Source organism: Stenella coeruleoalba (assembly GCF_951394435.1).
Source record: "Stenella coeruleoalba genome assembly, chromosome: X".
NCBI lineage: Eukaryota > Metazoa > Chordata > Mammalia > Artiodactyla > Delphinidae > Stenella > Stenella coeruleoalba.
Genome location: NC_137152.1, coordinates 43,956,058 through 43,976,127, shown reverse-complemented (window position 1 = coordinate 43,976,127; position 20,070 = coordinate 43,956,058). Strand labels below are relative to the sequence as shown.

Here is a 20,070-nt window from a genome sequence, read left to right as displayed (position 1 = left end):
ATAAATAACATGGAGATCAAACAAAAACAAAACAATAGAAATGGTCAATGAAACTAAGACCTAGTTTTTTTGAGAAGATAAACAAAATTGATCAATCTTTATGTAGCCTCATCAAAAAGAAAAGAGAGAGGATACAAATAAACAAAACAAATGAAAGAGGAGGAAATAACAATGAATTACACAGAGATAAAAAAATTAAAAGAGAAAACTATCAATAGTTATATGTCAACAAAATGGAAAACCTAGAAGAAATGGACAAATTTCTAGAAACATACAACCTTCCAAAACTGAACTAGAAAGCAATAGACAACCTAGTCAGAATGATCACTAGTAGTGAAATTAAATTTGTTACCAAAAAAACAAAAAAAAATTCCCAGCAAACAAAATTTCAAGGTCTGTTGAATTCAAAGGGAAATTCTACCAAACATTTAAAGAAGAGTTAGAGTTACCCTGGTGGTGCAGTGGTTAAGAATCTGCCTGCCAACATAGGGGGCATAGGTTTGAACCCTGGTCCGGGAAGATCCCACATGCCACAGAGCAACTAAGCCCATGCATCACAACTACTCAGCCTGCACTCTAGAGCCCGTGAGCCACAACTCCTAAGCCCATGTGCTGCAACTACTGAAGCCCATGTGCCTACAGCCCATGCTCTGCAACAAGAGAAGCCACTGCAATGAGAAGCCCGTGCACCACAATGAAGAGTAGCTCCTGCTCGCTGCAATTAGAGAAAGCCCTCACGCAATCAATGAAGACCCAATGCAGCCAACAATAAAATAAGTAAAATAAATTTTTAAAAAATAAAGAAGAGTTAATACCTATTCTTCTCAAACCATACAAAGAAATTATAGAGGATGGAGTATTCTCAAATTCATTATACGAGGCCACCATTACCCTGATACCAAAACCAGAAAAAGAAACTATAAAATCAAAATTATGCACCAATATCTCTGATGAATATATATGTAAAAATCCTGAACAAAATATTAGCAAAAGGAACCAACAGTACATAAAAAGGATCTATGGTTAAGTGGGACTTATTCCAGGGTTGCAAGAATGGTTCAATATTTGCAAATCAATCAAAACAGATTAACAAAAAGAAGAATAAAAATCATGAGATAATCTCAATAAGCACTGAAGAAGCACTTGACAAAATTCAGCATGTTTATAATAAAAACTCTCAAAAAGTGAGCATAGAGGGAATATACCTCACCATAATAAAGGCAAGCCTACAGTTAACATCATACTCAATGATGAAAAGATGAAAGTTTTTTCTCTAATACAGTGGTCCCCAACCTTTTTGGCACCAGGGACCAGTTTCATGGAAGACAACTTTTCCATGGACTGGGGTGGTGGAGATGGTTTCGGGATGATTCAAGTGCATTACATTTATTGTGCACTTTATTTCTATTATTATAACATTGTAATATATAATGAAATAATTATACAACTCACCATAATGCAGAATCAGTAGGAGCCCTGAGCTTGTTTTCACTTGCCACTCATTGATAGGGTTTTGATATGAGTCTGCAAGCAATTGATTTATTATGGTCTCTGTGCAGTCAAACCATTCTGCTAATGATAATCTGTATTTGCAGCCACTCCCCAGCACTAGCATCATTTCCTCAGCTCTACCTCAGATCATCAGGCATTAGATTCTCATAAGGAGTGTGCAACCTAGATCCCTTGTATGCACAGTTCACAGTAGGGTTTGTGCTCCTATGAGACTCTAAGGCCACCACTGATATGACAGGAGAAGGAGCTCAGGCAGTAATGCAAGTGATGGGGAGCAGCTGTAAATACAGATGAAGTTTCACTCGCTTGCCCACTGCTCGCCTCCTGCTGTGCAGTTTGGTTCCTAACAGGCCACAGACCAGTACCAGTCATTGGCCCGGGGGTGGGGACCCCTGCTCTAATACAAAGAACAAGACTAGGATGCCCATTATTGCCACTTTTGCTCAACATAGTATTGGAAATTCATGTTAGAGAAGTTAAACAAGAAAAAGAAGTAAAAGGCATCCAAATTGGAAGGGAGGAAGTAAAACTGTCACTATTTGCAGATGACATAGAAAACCTGAGGTTTATAACAAAAAGCTATTAGAACTGATAAATGATTTCAGTAAAGTTACAGGATACAAGATTAATATACAGAAATCTGTAGATTTTCTATACACTAATAATGAACTAGAAGAAATGTAAATTAAGGAAACCATCCCATTTACAATCACATCAAAAAGAATAAAATACCTAGGAATAAACTTAACCAAGGAGATGAAAGACCTATACTCTAAAACTATAAAACATTGATAAAGAAATTTGAAAATAATACAAAAAATGGAAATATATTCCATGTTCTTGGATTTGAAGAATTAATATTGTTAAAATATCCATACCACCCAAAGCAATCTACAGATTTAATGTAATCCCTATCCAAATACCCATGACATTTTTCACTGATCTAGAACTAGTAATCCTAAAATTTATATGGAACCACAAAAGACCCTGAATAGCAAAAGCAATCATCAGAAAAAAAGAACGAAACTGAAAGTGTCATGCTCCCTGACTTTAGACTATACTACAAAGCTACAGTAATCCAAACAGATTGGTACTGGCACAAAAACAGACACATATATCAGTGGAACAGAACAGAGAGCCCAGAAATTAACCCATATACATATAGCCAATTAATCCATGACAAAGGGCACAAAAATGTACAATGAGGAAAAGACAGTCTCTTCAGTAAGTGGTGCTGGGAAAACTGGACAGCTACATATAAAAGAATGAAATAAAGCATTTTCTAACACCATATAAAAATAAAATCAAAATATATTAAAGACCTAAATTTAATATCATAAACCATAAAATGTCTAGAAGAAAGCATATGGGGGACACTCTTTGACATAATTTGTAGCAATATTTTTTTTGGATCTGTCTCCCCAGGCAAAGGAAACAAAACAAAAATAAATAGATGGGACCTAATTAAACTTAACAGCTTTTGCACAGCCAAGGAAACCATCTACAAAATGAAAAGGCAACCTACTGAATGGGAGAAAATATCTTCAAACAGTATGTCCAATAAGGTGTAAAATCATATATATATATATATATATATATCATGAAAACTTCATATAAAAAAAGAAGAACCTAATGAAAAAATGGGTAGAAGACCTGCAGACACATTTTTCTAAAGACATATACATGGCCAACAGGCACATGAAAAAAATGCTCAACATCACTAAACATCAGGGAAATGCAAATCAAAACCACAAAGAGGTATCACCTCACACCCTTCAGAATGGCTAATATCAAAATGTCTACAAATAACAAATGTTGGATAAAATGTGGAGAAAAAGAAACCCTAGTACACTTTTGGTGGGAATGTAAATTGGTGTAACCATTATGGAAAACAATATGGAGGTTTCTCAAAAAACATAAATAGAACTACCATATGATCCAAGCAATTCCACTTCTGGGTATATATCTGAAGAAAATGAAAATGCTAGTTTGAAAAGACTAGTATTTTCAACATTGGAATAGCACCCCAACGTTCATAGCAGCATTATTTACAATAACCAAAATATGGAAGCAACCTAAGTGTCCATCAACAGAAGAATGGATAGAGAAGTATATATATATATACTCAATGAAATATTACTAGGCATAAAAAAGAATGAAATTCTGCCATTTGCAGCAGCTTGGACGACCCTAAAGAGTATTATGTTTAGTGAAATAAGTCAAACAGAGAAAGACATATTTTATGATATCACTTACATGTGGAATCTAAAAAATAATATAAATGAATGTATATGCAAAATAGAAACAGACTCACACATGTAGAACACAAACTTGTGGTTACCAAAGCAGAAAGGGAAGCGGGGAAGGGGTAAATTAGGAGAATGAGATGAAGAGATATAAACTACTATTATAAAATAGATAAGCAACAAGGATATATTATATAACACAGGAAATTATAGCCATTATCTTGTAATAATTTATAATGGAGTATAATCTGCAAAAATACTAAATCACTATGCTTTATACCTGAGAATGATATAATATTGTAAATCAACTATACGTCAATAAAAAAAGATGTGGTACACACACACACACACACACACACCACACACACACACACACACACACACACACACACACACACACACACACACTGGAATATTACTCAGCCATAAAAAAATAAAATCTTGCCATTTGAAACAAAGTGGATGGACCTGGACAGTATTATGCTTAGTGAAATAAGTCAGACAAAGACAAGTATAAGTTTTCACTTACATGTAGAATCTAAAAGAAGAAAACAAATGAATAAATATAACAAAACAGAAAGAGAATCACAGATATAGAGAATAAACTAGTGGTTACCAACGGGAAGAGGAATGGTGGGTACAAATTTCAGTTCTGCAAGATAAATAAGTCCTAGAAGTCTAATGTACAACAATGTGACTGTAGTTAACAATATTGTATACTTGAAATTTGCTAAGAGGGTGTATCTTAGGTGTTCTCATGAGACACACACACACACACACACACACAAGGTAACTTTGTGAGGTGATGGACGGGTTAATCAGTTTGTTTGTGGTGAATATTTCAGAATGTATACATATCAAATCACACATTTTTACATATTGAATATGAACAATTTTAATTTTCAACTATAAAGTTGGAGGAGAAAAAGAATAAATTAAGACAAAAAGCCTAACTGTGTGGAAGTGAGACTGGAATTGAAAGGATACAAATAATAGCTCACATATATTGAGAGTTTACTATATGTCAGACAGTATTCTAAGTGTTTAAACTATTAATATTCCCAGATAAGGAAACTGAGGCAAAGAAAGGTGAAGTAACTTTCAGCTAATGAGTGATAGACTGGGATGTCAAATTCAGGCAGTGTAGTTTCACAGTGTATGCTCTTGGCTATTATGTTTACATCCTCAATAAATGAGCTATTTGAAGAAAGAAATAATAGAAGTTTAGAAACACATAACTGGGGGCACAGAGAATGTTAAGAATCAATCATTAATTTTGAGCCTGAGTGAATGGGTGATGCTGTTATTAAAAACTGGGGCTTAACTGTATGTTAAATGGAAATTGTTGTATCTGTACTTTCTGCTTTGCATGATTGTATGCTCAAAGGAGATGAAGGGCTGCATTGCATACTAGAGGTGGTATCCAGATAAGCTAGAGCCTCATGGCTCTCTGCTGAGAATATCTACCAGAGACAAGGATATCACTCTCTGGAACCCCTCGCAATGAACCCCAATCTTTAGAGTGCAATAAAGCAGGCATTTCTTCAGCTGTCTCAGTTCCAAAGAACCTGTGGGATACCAGTAATAGAAAAAAAGTATACCCAGGTTGCATACCAAGGTTGGGTTCTATACAAACTCTAATACAGTATATGTTTACAAGAAAAGAGGTCCCCTTCCTAGTCCAGGGTGTCCAAATCTCACTTCTGAGCTGGAGATGATTGGGGGTGAGAAGTCTTCAAGGAGAGGGTCCAAACTGATGACTAAAAAGCTATTTCTGGCCCATAGGCAGGTTTCTTTGAATCTATGGTGTTATAAAATTTGTTTAATTACATGACAACATTCAAAATCTAGGATGTTTCACATAAAAATCATGATTCTTGGGTTTCCCCGGTGGCACAGTGGTTGAGAGTCCGCCTGCCGATGCAGGGGATGCGGGTTCGTGCCCCGGTCCGGGAAGATCCCACATGTCACGGACTGGCTGGGCCCATGAGCCATGGCCGCTGACCCTGCGCGTCCGGAGCCTGTGCTCCACAATGGGAGAGACCACAACATTGAGAGGCCCATGTACCACAAAAAAAAAAAAAATCAATCATGACTCGTTTTAATTTGGGAGATTTGGTAATACTTATTTGGAGTTGAGTGATAGTTCTCCTTCAGATGGGGCAATTTGCTCACTCCCTCAGCACCCCCCTCAGCCCCCAGGTCTGCTTTACTTATTCTTTCTAATGTCCACCTTTCATTTCTAATGAGAACAAAGATATGTTATAGGTTGGTAAATGATGCTGAGCTCCAAAAGCCTGCTTTAATTTCACTGTACTTTTCAATACTCAATAAAACTTGTAGGGCTCTGGTAGCAAGGGAGGGAGTCTTATCTGCCTTAATCTTCTTATAAATGTTATGACTTCCCAATTAGAAAGACCTACAGGTACTCAATGGGAATGATAACTATTCAGAAGACACCAGGTTTAGTGTTTTCTTAGGCTGGTTTCATGAAAGCTACCGTAGAGTAGAAACAAGACATAGGGGTAAAAGCCATGAATGGAACCTGTGCCCATGAGTATAATTAGATCAACCTTTGTTTCAAGACTTTCTTCTCTTCCTGTCTCTCAGAGACTGTGTGTGTGTGTGTGTGTGTGTGTGTGTGTGTGTGTGTGTGTGTGTTGGGGGTAGAGTGGAGGTGGGCAGACCTGTATGGATTCTTCGGTGGGCTTTCAGGTGAGAGCTTTTTGTGTACACTTTGCTGCATCCCGCAAAGTCACACTGGTGAATCCGTCTTCTCTTCAAGTCAAGGGACTCTTCTCCCTGCATTTGGCTCATTGCTGCTGGCCTGAGCAAAGAAAGAGAGATAAGGCCAAATAGTGATTTTAAAGTGGAGGCTAAATAAATGGACTTACATATAATGGGATCACCTCATACATGCATTTAATTTATGCAAATTTAATACCAGCCCCCCCCCCAATAATTGAAATAGCTCAAGCAATTCCCTCAACTAAGCCATTCTGCTCAGTAAATGCAGGTCCCAGAAGGTGGTAATGTTTCTTTGGGTGGTTTCTGTTCCCAAGCAATATGAGCATTTCACTTTAATAAGCTTCATTCTTAGGTTTAAAGAAATGTATTTTTCATCCAACATGGTTGCTAAAAGACAAGCCAATGATAAGGTTGCTTTAAACTTACAGAGACAAACAGAATGCAACTGTACTTTATAGGAAATTTGTATATTTTCCAAGGGTAAAAATTGATGATCTACAATTAAAACATTACTGTGTCATAACATCCATGTCCATGCACATGTGTGCATACAAGCTCATACCTTCGCTGAAAAGGCAGTTTACTTATATTTTGTTGTCCTCGAATTCTTACTATTGTGTCTGAGAATTTGTTCCACTTTTACCACAGACACACACATATATACACAGAGACAGACCTGAAGTAAAGATAAAAGTACTTACTCTTGTACCTGAATACCCTGTAAGGCTGAGGATCCACTCTCAATTGCACTCTCCTCACTGTCACTTGGGATCTCCAATGGAGACATGGAGGTGGGGTCAACTTTAACTAAAAGCAAAGAAAAGGAGCAGTGTGGGCTACAAATATATGAACCTCTAATCATTTTCAGGATTCCCAGTTTGGCCCACAATGAAAAGTAGCAGCAAGATAGAGAAATAAAGAAAAAGCAAAGATGGAAGAAGTATATTTGTATGGAAGGAAAAGAAGAGCATTTAAAATTTTAGCAGAGCGGGATAAAGAAATTTCTTTGAGGGAAGGGTAGTGTGGAGCATTGTCACTAGAATGAGCTTCTCTAGGATAGTGAGCAAGATAAGATAGTGGGTTTCCCTAGGATAAGGTCTGGGTACGATTCAACTCCCTATCTCGAGGACCCAAGACAGTGTCTGTTGAAAAGTCAGGTTCAATTTGTATTTGTTGAATCAAACTCTAAATAGTTCCCTGGCTGTCCTCAGATCAATGCCTAGGCTCATGCTAGAGGTGAGAACATCCCCTTTGGCTTTTGTGTTCCTTAATGGAAACGAGTCATTGAGATGAGACACATAATGCATGTCTAGCAGGTGCTTGATACATGTTAATGTCCTTCCCTTCCACCTATGTTGGCAGAAGCCCTTAAATCTTTATTGACAACCAATGGTGTTTCTGACGCCTAACAAAACTCAGTTACATGGTCAGACATCTAGATCTAGTGAAAGCTTCAAAATTTCTATATAGAAGAAACTTAAGCGTGGCAATAAAGTTGGGGACGGGGAGTATTTGGCTAGAGCAGTCACCTCCATACATTGTGTATCATTCACTAAAACGTTTTAAGCATATATCTGTGTCTGTGTCTCTGCATGCGTATGTGTGTGTTTATGATATAAATGTACTAGCATCCTAAAATTTTGTGTACATTATGAAAAATAAACAAAATATCATGTAAAGGGTGAGACAATACAAATAGAAGTTTTGATGCTTTCTTTTTGTGCTCCAAATACTTTGTGCAATACCCCCTTTGCCCCCCACCAAGGTGTAAGCATACCATTTGGAGACCACTGTGCTAATGGTCTTAGCTTGAAACTACGTTGAACACTTTACAATTTATTCCATTTATTTAAAATGGTTCTGATTTGGCTTCCCTGGTGGCGCAGTGGTTGAGAGTCCGCCTGCTGATGCAGGGGACGCGGGTTCATGCCATGGTCTGGGAAGATCCCACATGCCGCAGAGCGGCTGGGCCCGTGAGCCATGGCCACTGAGCCTGCGCGTCCAGAGTCTGTGTTCTGCAACGGGAGAGGCCACAACAGTGAGGCCCGCATACCGCAAAAAAAACAAAAAACAAAAAAAAAATAAAATGGTTCTGATGGACTGATGGATATTATGATGGGGGGGAATTCAAAGCCCATCAAACCATCCCTTGGTGTTACCACTGCCTTGATATCAGTAAATTCTCACACAAAGAATTTTATTTTCCCATCTCCTGTTTTGTTTGGCTCTCTCCTTATATGAAAATTTATAATTGTATTTTAAATAAACCCCTCAGGGGATCTCAAAAGCAAGATTGTTATGAATACTTATCATTACCACAACTAACCACTAATCGATAACGGCATTTTTATTCAAAAGAACACAGCGGAGTCTCAGCAACTTGATGCTTAGTATGTCATTCTCCTACATTTAGTGATGGAAAGATCACAAGGCATTGAATTTCAAAGGTAGAAAACTCTTAGAAAGTTTTTTTTTTACACTGAGCTGAAATCTGGTTCCTAGTCATTTCCACCCGCATATCTGCCCTTTGGTCTTTTTAATTCATGCTAAACATTTATCATCTCCTTTCTGACATGGGTTTTAGTCCTCTCACCATCTTAATCTTTCTCCTCTGATTATACTCTAATTTCCCAACATCCTTCCTAAAGCTGAACATCCAAAACTGCTTGTAATTCTACAGATGTGGTGAAGGTAAATATCTTGAACCACTTCAAGAAGCCATATAATTTTCTTCCATCATTCTCCATTACAAACTAGATATGTCTCTAGGAGGGGAACTGGGTGGCTGGGGGATAGTGGTGAAAGGGAGATAAACATACCTTTCTGAATTCTGAACTTATTTTAAAAATAAATAAAAGGTAAGATTACAGCATATGAACTCTCTCCTGGAAAAAGTTTCAAGTTTGTTCATCACATCATTTTTTACAAGACAACTATTATCTACCACTGTCCTCTCTGGAGATGTACAAAGAAAAATAAGATGGAGTCTTGTCCTCGAGAAATTTACAATTCAATTGGGAAGAATGCCCATACACTTGTGATACAAGCATGTAAAAAATAACGTGGAAGGTGATAGATGCTAAATGAGGTGGAACACAGGAAAGATGGCAAAATTTCAAAGAAGACTATTTTACCTGTAGGGAAGAGAAAAGGTTCAGTGCTGGGAGAGGCTGGGAGGTAAGGCTGGCTATGTATGTAGGGCTAGAAACATTCTCAACTTTTCTACAAAGCATTCTTAATGGCATAGAAGACTAAACACATCCTCCTGGAAAGTCCCAGTGTAGTTGCTTTAGTAGCTTAAAACTATTTTTGAAGGTCATGTTTTAAAATATTATTCAAATATTATATTTTCTCTTTAATAAAATCATATTTTAAAAATATAAAATGTTTTAAATTACTTACTGTCAAATAATATAGAGGTTCCAGAAAGATACATAGTATTTCACTCAAAGATATGTATACCCCAGTTTGAGAAACATGGGCTAAATGAAAAATATTCTTTGTACATTTGTAAGCGCTGAAGAGACATGATAAAAACAGTATTTATGAAAAATTGCTCTTAAAGCTGTATGCAAGAATAATTGGAAAAGAAATAGGAGATACAATATTCAAAAAGGGAATAGATGAAGGAAGGTAAAGTCTAGCAAAGGGGCAGATTGATGCTCACCTGATCCAGCATTTTTGCCATCTCCTCCAATGAGTGGGACTGTAATGGCTGCAGGGCTCCCATCTGCAGGCAAAGTAGTATACACCATGGGCAGTGACTGCACCATCACTGGGATGGCCTTCAGGCTACCCATCTTATTTGGCAGATTGACTGAGGGGATGCTGTGAATCACATGTAAGATCTGCTGACCACCAGTGCCCTGAGAGGAGGCCAGGATAGAGCCTGGGGTCAGAACAGTAGGGATGTTTGCTGAAGTGCCTGTGTCTGATGTTGAAGTGGATACTACAAGTGTCTGGGAAGCAGACTGTGGCTTGGGAGGACGTATTGGAGCTTGCAGCATACTGGCAGGCTGAAGAGGAGACTTTGGCTTGTGAAAGGAGAGGTCAACTGGTTCCACCTGGGGCAGGTTGAAATCATTAGCCAGAAGTTCTTCTGGGGGCTCAATCTTGATGTCATTTAACAGTGCTGGGTTCTCCATGGGGTTGGCATCCAGGAGTGGTGGAGATGTCATATTACCTCTGTCTGCTGCCTTAAGGGAATCTCTAATTTTAACAGGGCCAGTGACCTAAAATAAATACATAAACAAATGAGAGGTGCAAACAGTGAGTGTTAGTACCCTGAAGAAGAGAGATGTGAGCAATGAAAGAAAGAAATCTCTATTCTGTTGTCATGGACAGAATATACAGGGAGTTGAGAAAAATTAGGCAAGAGGAAAAAGTAAAACAAGAGTAAAGAGGAAAAAAGAGGGAAACTTTATTGAGTACCAGCATCAGGCACTGTATAAGGCAATTAATACAAATTATTTCATTTAAACTTTACAATAATTCTGCAAGATTAATTAGAATCAACACACCTGAGTATCCACTATTAGTACTGTGTCAAGCCCAGTGAGGGCACAAATGAATAAGGTATAGCCACGAAGTACATACTAACATACCAACTACAATGATAGAATAATATGAGTAGCTTATAAGTCATACCATAATAAGTGATGCAGTAGATATGCAAGCAAGGTATTTTAGAAAAAGAAAAAGGAATGATTCATTCTGTCTAGAAGATCAGGGAAGGTTTCAAGGAGGAAGTGATATTTCAGATGAGTCTTAGAGAATTAATAGAAGTTCTGTAAGAAGAGAAAGAGTAAAAAAAAATTTCCATCTACAGAGACATACCAATAGACAATATGCTTAGGTAGTAATGATGCAGTACAGTCAGTTTTATTAAATGCAAAATATATCTGTGCAACTTTTAAATTTAAAAATACCAATTAAGGGATTTCCCTGGTGGTCCAGTGGTTAAGACTCTGTGCTTCCAATGCAGGGGGCACAGGTTTGATTCCTGGTCGGGGAACTAAGATCCCACATGCAGCGTGGCCAAAAAATAAATACTAATTAAATGATCACTTTATAGGTAATATATAAAATAACATAAAACCTCAACCTAATAACAATTTTTCTGAGTTGAATGAATTCAAAGATCAAGGATATCCCCAAATAAAAAATGGGTAGACGGGAACAATCACCAACAGGAAGACATTGGAACTCACCAAAAAAGATATCCCACATCCAAAGACAAAGGAGAAGTCCCAGTGAGACAGTAGGAGGGGCACAATCACAATAAAATCAAATCCAATAGTTGCTTGATGGGTGACTAACAAACCAGAGAACATTTATACCACAGAAATCCACCCACTGGAATGGAGGTTCTGAGCCCATGTCAGGCTTCCCAACCTGGGGGTCTGGCAAGAGGAGGAGGACTTCCTAGAGAATCAGACTTTGAAGGCTAGTGGGATTTGATTGCAGAACTTTGACAGGACTGGGGGAAAGAGAGACTCCACTCTTGGAGGGCACACACAGGGTGGTGTGTGCATTGTGACCCAAAAAAGGGAGCAGTGATGCCATGGGAGAGAGAACCAAACCTGCCTGCTAGTGCTAGAGGCAGGGGGTGGCTGTGTCTCACCGTGAGGACAAGGACACTGGCAGCAGAAGTTCTGGGAAATACTCCTTGGTGTGAGCCCTCACAGGGTCTGCCATTAGCCCCAACAAAGAGTCCGGGTAGGCTCCAGTGTTTGGTTGCCTCAGGCCAAACAACCAACAGGGAGGGAATCTAGCCCCACCCATCATCAGACAAGTACAATAACGTTTTACTGAGCTCTGCCTACCAGAGCAACAGCCAGCTCTACCCACCACCAGTCCCTTCCATCAGGAAATTTGCACAAGCCTCTTAGACAGCCTCACCCACCAGAGAGCAGACAGTGGAAGCAAAAAGAACTACAGTCCTACAGCCCGTGGAACAAAACCCACATTCACAGAAAGATAGACAAAATGAAAAGGCAGAGGACTATGTACCAGATGAAGAAACAATATAAAACCCCAGAAAAACAACTCAATGAAGTAAAGATAGGCAACCTTCCAGAAAAAGAATTCAGAATAATGATAGAGAAGATGATCCAGGACTGTGGAAAAAGAATGGAGGCAAAGATAGACAAGATGCAAGAAATGTTTAACAAAGAACTAGAAGAATTAAAGAACAAACAGAGATGAAAAATGCAATAACTGAAATGAAAAATACACTAGAAGGAATCAATAGCAGGATAACTGAGGCAGAAGAACGGATAATTGATGTGGAAGAGAGAATGGTAGAATTCACTGCTGAGGAACAGAATAAAGAAAAAAGAATGAAAATAAATGAAGACAGCCTAAGAGACCTCTGGGACAATATAAAATGCAACAACATTTGCATTATAAGGATCCCAGAAGGAGAAGAGACAGAGAAGGAACTGAGAAAATATTTGAAGAGATTATAGTCGAAAAGTTCCCTAATGTGGGAAGGAAATAGGCACACAAGTCCAGGAAGTGCACAGAGTCCCATACAGGATAAACCCAAGGAGAAACAAGCTGAGACACATAGTAATCAAATTGGCAAAAATTAAAGACAAAGAAAAATTATTGAAAGCAGAAAGGGAAAAATGACAAATAACATACAAGGGAACTCCCATAAGGTTAACATACAAGGGAATTCCCATAAGGTTAGCAGCTGATTTCTCAGAGGAAACTCTCCAAGCCAGAGGGAATGGCATGACATATTTAAAGTGATGAAAGGGAAGAAAGTACAACCAAGATTACTCTACCTGGCAAGGACCTCATTCAGATTTGATGGAGAAATCAAAAGCTTTACAGACAAGCAAAAACTAAGAGAATTCAGCACCACCAAACTATCTCTACAGCAAATGTTAAAGGAACTTCTCTAAGTGGGAAAGACAAGAGAAGAAAAGGATCTATAAAAACAAACCCAAAACAATTAAGAAAATGGTAATAGGAACATACATATCAATAATTACCTTAAACGTGAATGGATTAAATGCTTCAACCAAAAGACACAGGCTCATTGAATGGTTACAAAAGCAAGACCCATATATATACTGTCTACCAGAGACCCACTTCAGACCGAGCGACACATACAGACTGAAAGTGAGAGAATGGAAAAAGATATTCCATGTAAATATCAACAGAAACCTGGAAGCAATTCTCATATCAGACAAAATAGACTTTAAAGTAAAGAATGTTACAAGAGAAAAAGAAGGACACTACATAATCATCAAGGGAGCAATCCAAGAAAATATAACAAATATAAATATATATGCACCCAATATAGGAGCACATCAATACGTAAGGCAACTGCTAACAGCTATAAAAGAGGAAATCAACAATAACACAATGATAATGGGTGACTTTAACACCTAACTAACACCAATGGACAGATCACCCAAACAGAAAATTAATAAGGAAACATGAGATTTAAATGACACATAGACCCACTAGATTTAGTTGATATTAATAGGACATTCCATCCAAAAACAGCAGATTACATTTTCTTCTCAAGTGCACACAGAACATTCTCCAGGATATATCACATCTTGGGTTACAAATGAAACCACAGTAAATTTAAGAAAATTGAAATCATATCAAGCATCTGTTCTAACCACAACGCTATGAGATTAGAAATCAGTTACAGGGGAAAAAACCATAAAAAACACAAACACATGGAGTCTAAACAATATGTTACTAAATAACCAAGAGATCACTGAATAAATCAAAGAGGAAATCAAAAAATACCTAGAGACAACTGGCAACACAAGCACGATGATCCAAAACCTATGGGATGCAGAAAAAACAGTTCTAAGAGGGAAGATTATAGCAATACAAGCCTACCTCAAGAAACAAGAAAAATCTCAAATAAACAACCTAAACTTAAACCTAAAGGAACTAGAGAAAGAAGAACAAACAAAACCCAAAGTTAGCAGAAGGAAAGAAATCATAAGGATCAGAGAGAAATAAATGAAATAGAAACAAAGAAAACAATATCAAAGATCAATAAAACTAAAAGCTGGTTCTTTGAGAAGATAAACCAATTGATAAACCATTAGTCAGACTCATCAAGAAAAAGAGGAAGAGGCTTTAAATCAATAAAATTAGAAATGAAAATAGGAGAAGTTACAACAGACACCACAGAGATACAAAGCATCCTAAGAGACTACTACAAGTAAATCTATGCTAATAAAATGGACAACCAGGAAGAAATGGACAAATTCTTAGAAAGGTATAACCTTCCAAGACTGAACCAGGAAGAAATAGAAAATATGAATAGACCAATGACAAGTAATGAAATTGAACCTGTGATTAAAAATCTTCCAAAATATAAAACTCCAGGACCAGATGGCTTCACAGGTGAATTCTAACAAACACTTAGAGGAGGCCTAACACCCTTCTTTCTCAAACTCATCCAAAAAATTGCAGAGGAAGGAAAACTCCCAAACAGATTCTATGAAGCCACCATCACCCTGATACCAAAACCAGACAAAGATACAACAAAAAAAGAAAATTACAGACCAATATCACTGATGAATGTACATGCAAATATCCTCAACAAAATACTAGTAAACAGAATCCAACAGCACATTAAAAGGATGATACACCATGATCAAGTGAGATTTATCCCTGGTATGCAAGGATTCTTCAATATACACAAATCAATCAATGTGATACACCATATTAACAAACTGAAGAAGAAAAACCATATGATTATCTCAATAGATGCAGAAAAAGCTTTTGACAAAATTCAACACCCATTTATGGTAAAAACTCTCCAGAAAGTGGGCATAGAGGGAAATTACCTCTACAAATAAAGGCCATATACAACAAACCCACAGCAAAGTTCATTCTCAATGGTGAAAACCTGAAAGCATTTCCCCTAAGCTCAGGAATAAGACAAGGATGTCCACTCTCACCACTATTATTCAACATAGTTTTGGAAGTCCTAGCCATGGCAATCAGAGAAGAAAAAGAAATACAAATTGGAAAAGAAGAAGTAAAACTGTCACTCTTTGCAGATGACATACTATACATACAGAATCCTAAAGATGCCACCAGAAAACTAATAGAAGTAATCGATGAATTTGGTAAAGTTTCAGGATACAAAATTAATGAACAGAAGTCTCTTGCATTGCTATACATTAATGGTGAAAAATCTGAAAGAGAAATTAAGGAAACACTCCCATTTACCATTGCAACAAAAAGAATAAAATACCTAAGAATAAACCTACCTAGGAAGAAAAAAGACCTGCATGCAGAAAATTATGACACTGATGAAAGAAATTAAAGATGATACAAAGAGATGGAGTGATATACAATGTTCTTGGATTGGAAGAATCAATATTGTGAAAATGATTATACTACCCACAGCAATCTATAGATTCCATGCAATCCCTATCAAATTACCAATGGCATTTTTTACAGAATTAGAACAAAAAAAACTTAAAATATTTATGGAGACACAATAGACCCCAAATAGCCAAAGAAGTCTTGAGGGAAAAAAAACGGAGCTGGAGGAATCAGACTCCCTGACTTCGGACTATACTACAAAGCTACAGTAATCAAGACAATATGGTACTGGCAAAAAACCAGAAACATAGATCAATGGAACAGGATAGAAAGCCCAGAGATAAACCCATGCACCTATAGTCAACTAATCTATGACAAAGGAGTTAAAGATACACAATGGAGAAAAGACAGTCTCTTCAATAAGTGATGCTAGGAAAACTGTACAGCTACATGTAAAAGAATGAAATTAGAACACTCCCTAACACCATACACAAAAATTAACTCAAAATGGATTACAGACCTAAATGTAAGACCGGACACTATAAAACTCTTAGAGAAAAACACAGGAAAAAAAGTCTTTGACATAAATCACAGCAAGATCTTTTTTGATCTATGTCCTAGAGTAATGGAAATAAAACCAAACATAAACAGATGGGACCTAATGAAACTTAAAATCTGTTGCAAAGCAAAGGAAACTACAAACAAGATGAAAAGACAACCCTCAGAATGGGAGAAAATATTTACCAATGAATCAACAGAAAAAGGATTAACCTCCAAAATATATGAACAGCTCATGCAGCTCAATATTAAGAAAAACAGAGAACCCAATCCAAAAATGGGCAGAATACCTAAATAGACATTTCTCCAAAGAAGACATACAGATGGCCAAGAAGCACATGACAAGCTGCTCAACATCACTAATTATTAGAGAAATGCAAATCAAAACTACAATGAGGTATCACCTCATACCAGTTAGAATGGGCATCATGAGAAAATCTACAAACAACAAATGCTGGAGAGGGTGTGGAGAAAAGGGAACCCTCTTGCACTGTTGGTAGGAATGTAAATTGATACAGCCACTATGGAGAACAGTATGGAGGTTCCTTAAAAAACTAAAAATAGAATTACCATATCACCCAGCAATCCCAGTACTGGACATATACCCTGAGAAAACCATAATTCAAAAACACACATGAACCCCAATGTTCATTGCAGCACTATTTACAATAGGCAGGTCATGGAAGCAACCTAAATGCCCATCGACAGATGAATGGATAAAGAAGTTGTGGTACATATATACAATGGAATATTACTCAGCCATATAAAGGAAAGAAATTGGGTCATTTTTAGAGACATGGATGAATCTAGAGACTGTCATACAGAGTAAAGTAAGTCAGAAAGAGCAAAACAGATATCGTATATTAACACATATATGTGGAACCTAGAAAAAATGGTACAGATGAACCGTGTTGCAGGGCAGAAATTGAGACACAGATGTAGAGGACAAATGTATGGACACCAAGGGGGGAAATCGGCGGGTGGGGTGGTGGTGCTGTGATGAATTGGGAGATTGGGATTGACATGTATTCACTGATGTGTATGAAATGGATAACTAATAAGAACCTGCTGTGTAAAAAAATAAATAAAATAAAATTTAAAAATTAAAAAAAATTGGGTAGAAGACGAATAGACATTGTCCAAAGAAGACATACAGATGGCCAACAAGCATATGAAAAGATGTTCAACATTGTTAATTTTCAGAGAAATGCAGATCAAAACAACAAAGAGATATCACCTCACACCTGTCAGAATGGCTATCATCAAAAAGTCTACAAATAACAAATGTTGGAGAGGATGTGGAGTAAAAGGAACCCTTCTGCACTGTTGGGAATATCAACTGGTGTAGCCACTATGGAAAACAGTATGGAGATTCCTCAAAAAGTTAAAAATACAACTATCATATGCTCCAGCAATTCCACTCCTGGATATGCATCAGGAAAAACAACAACAACCAAAAAAACACTAATTCAAAAAGATACATGCACCCCAATGTTCACAGCAGCACTATTCATAACAGTCAAATATGGAAGCAACCCATGTGCATCAATAGACGAATAGATAAAGAAGATGTGGTATACATATACATATATATATATATATATATACACATACATACACACACATATACACACAATGGAATATTACTCAGCCATAAAAAATGAAATTCTGCCTTTTGCAACAACTTGGATGGTCCTGGAGAATATTATGCTTAGTGAAATAAGTCAGACAGAAAGATACTGTATGATATCACTTATATAAGGAATCTAATATATAATACATGGAATTCCCTGGTTGTCCAGTGGTTAGTACCCAGCACTTTCACTGCAGGTTCAATCACTGGTCGGGGAAATAAGATCTTGCATGCTGCATGACACAGCCAAAAAAAAAAAAATAATACTATCAAATGTATATGCAAAACAGAAACAGATTTACAGATATAGAAAAAAAACTAGTGGCTACCAAAGGGGAGTAGACAAATTAGGGGTAGGGGATTAAGAGATAAAAACTACTATGTATAAAATAGATAAGCAACAAGGATATATTGTATAGCACAGGGAATTATAGCTATTATTTTGTAATAACTTCTAATGGAGTATAATATGTAAAAATGCTGAATCACTATGCTGTACACCTGAAACTAATATAATATTGTAAGTCAACTATACTTCAATTAATAAAAAAAAGGTCAAGGATATTGTGGACTGTTTACTGCCCTTGCCAAGCAATATCTGGACCTTGAAGATGGCTTTGGAGATAGTAGTGCTACTTAGCCAGTAAACAAGCAAGACTCCATTCTCTATCAGGATCATACTGAGCTGTAGGAGTTCTGAATTATGAGACATTTTCAGGAATGCAGCCCTTACACAAAATATGACTATGCTTTATTTTTGGAATATGAGGGAAAGTGAATTTCAAGGAAAGGCTGGGTGAGATAAAAGATAATTGTTTTGAGGAGGGGAGTGACATGGGCAGAGCTATTTCTGTGATATTTAACTAGCTCCTTAATGAAGGATAGATTAAAGAAGGAATAAGACAGGATTTAAAGAGGTCAAAATGGAAGCATAAGGAAAAATCTTGGTAAGACATTTATGAGACAATTGGATAAATTTGAATATTAACTGCATATTTGATGATATTAAAGAATTATTGGTAATTTTTAAAGTACTTAATCCATAATATCATTATCCACAATATCATTATCGAGTGGTATTATGGTTATGATTTAAAAATTTTAGATGAAAGATAATATGGGCCTAAACTCAGAGAATGATGACGGGCAAGAATAGGCAGTGTTCTCTTGTTCTGACTTTCTTTAAAATACCCTTAGAGCATGCTGAGCATGAATAAACGCACCAAGAAGTATCCACGTTTTACTCACAGAATTTAGCAAGACAGCCATCTGCTTTCTCCCTCTGCTATGCTATGATATTTTTGGTTTCTCGATTTACAAGACCTCATCCCAACTCACGCCTTGTTTGTGGTCCACATATTGCTTCAATCTGCCCCTCTAAGACATGTCTTCTGTGATTTGTCCCACTGTTTGACATACTTCTAATGTAATCCATCCTTCATGGGTGGATTCACTCCATCCAGGTAAGGTGAGCAGTAGACTTCTGTTGGTGGGGAGGGGGAGGATGTGGAGAAGTTGTCAAGAATGGCTGTGCTGAGCTTAAAAATTCCTTCTCCTCTGAATCCCTCATATAAACTTAAGCTCCTATTTTTCCCATATTTCCTACTTGTCCCTTCACCTAACTAGCTCCCTTCCCAGATTAAAGAGGCAGACTCCCAGGAATATCTGGGATAACAGAGATTATCCTGATAACACTGAGAAATAGAGTTACAACAGAAAGCATAAGAAGAGGTTCGGTTGGGAATTCCCTGGTGGTCCAGTGTTTAGGACTTGGGGCTTTCACTGCTGTGGCCTGGCTTCAATCCCTGGTCAGGGAACTAAGATCCAGCAAGCAGTGGGGCATGGCCAAAAAAACAAAACAAAACAAAAAACAAAAACAAAAGAAGAGGTTAGGTATAATATTGTTTTTCTAGAAGTATATAGACTGTGGGTGCAGATATAGAAATAAACAGTCTGCCAGTATACATTAAGGAAAGATCTAGTTAAATTTTCAGGGACTTTCTGGACTCTCGGCTTTAGTCCCAGAAACCTAAGGAAGCTGAAGTTCTG

At 37.2% G+C, this 20,070-nt stretch overlaps 1 protein-coding gene across 1 annotated transcript in view; it reads right to left on the bottom strand.

Moving 5' to 3' along the window:
• The window catches only part of KLF8 (KLF transcription factor 8), a gene marked incomplete at its 3' end in the record, with an annotated part of 326,081 nt that overhangs the window by 19,002 nt on the left and 287,009 nt on the right, over positions 1–20,070 (bottom strand). The window contains exons 3-5 of the mRNA XM_079910703.1: positions 10,174–10,738; positions 7,208–7,313; positions 6,446–6,585 (exon numbers count right to left, since the gene is read on the bottom strand). Coding sequence (XP_079766829.1) covers positions 6,446–6,585; positions 7,208–7,313; positions 10,174–10,738 — 811 coding nt within the window. The remainder of the gene's footprint in view (positions 1–6,445; positions 6,586–7,207; positions 7,314–10,173; positions 10,739–20,070) is intronic.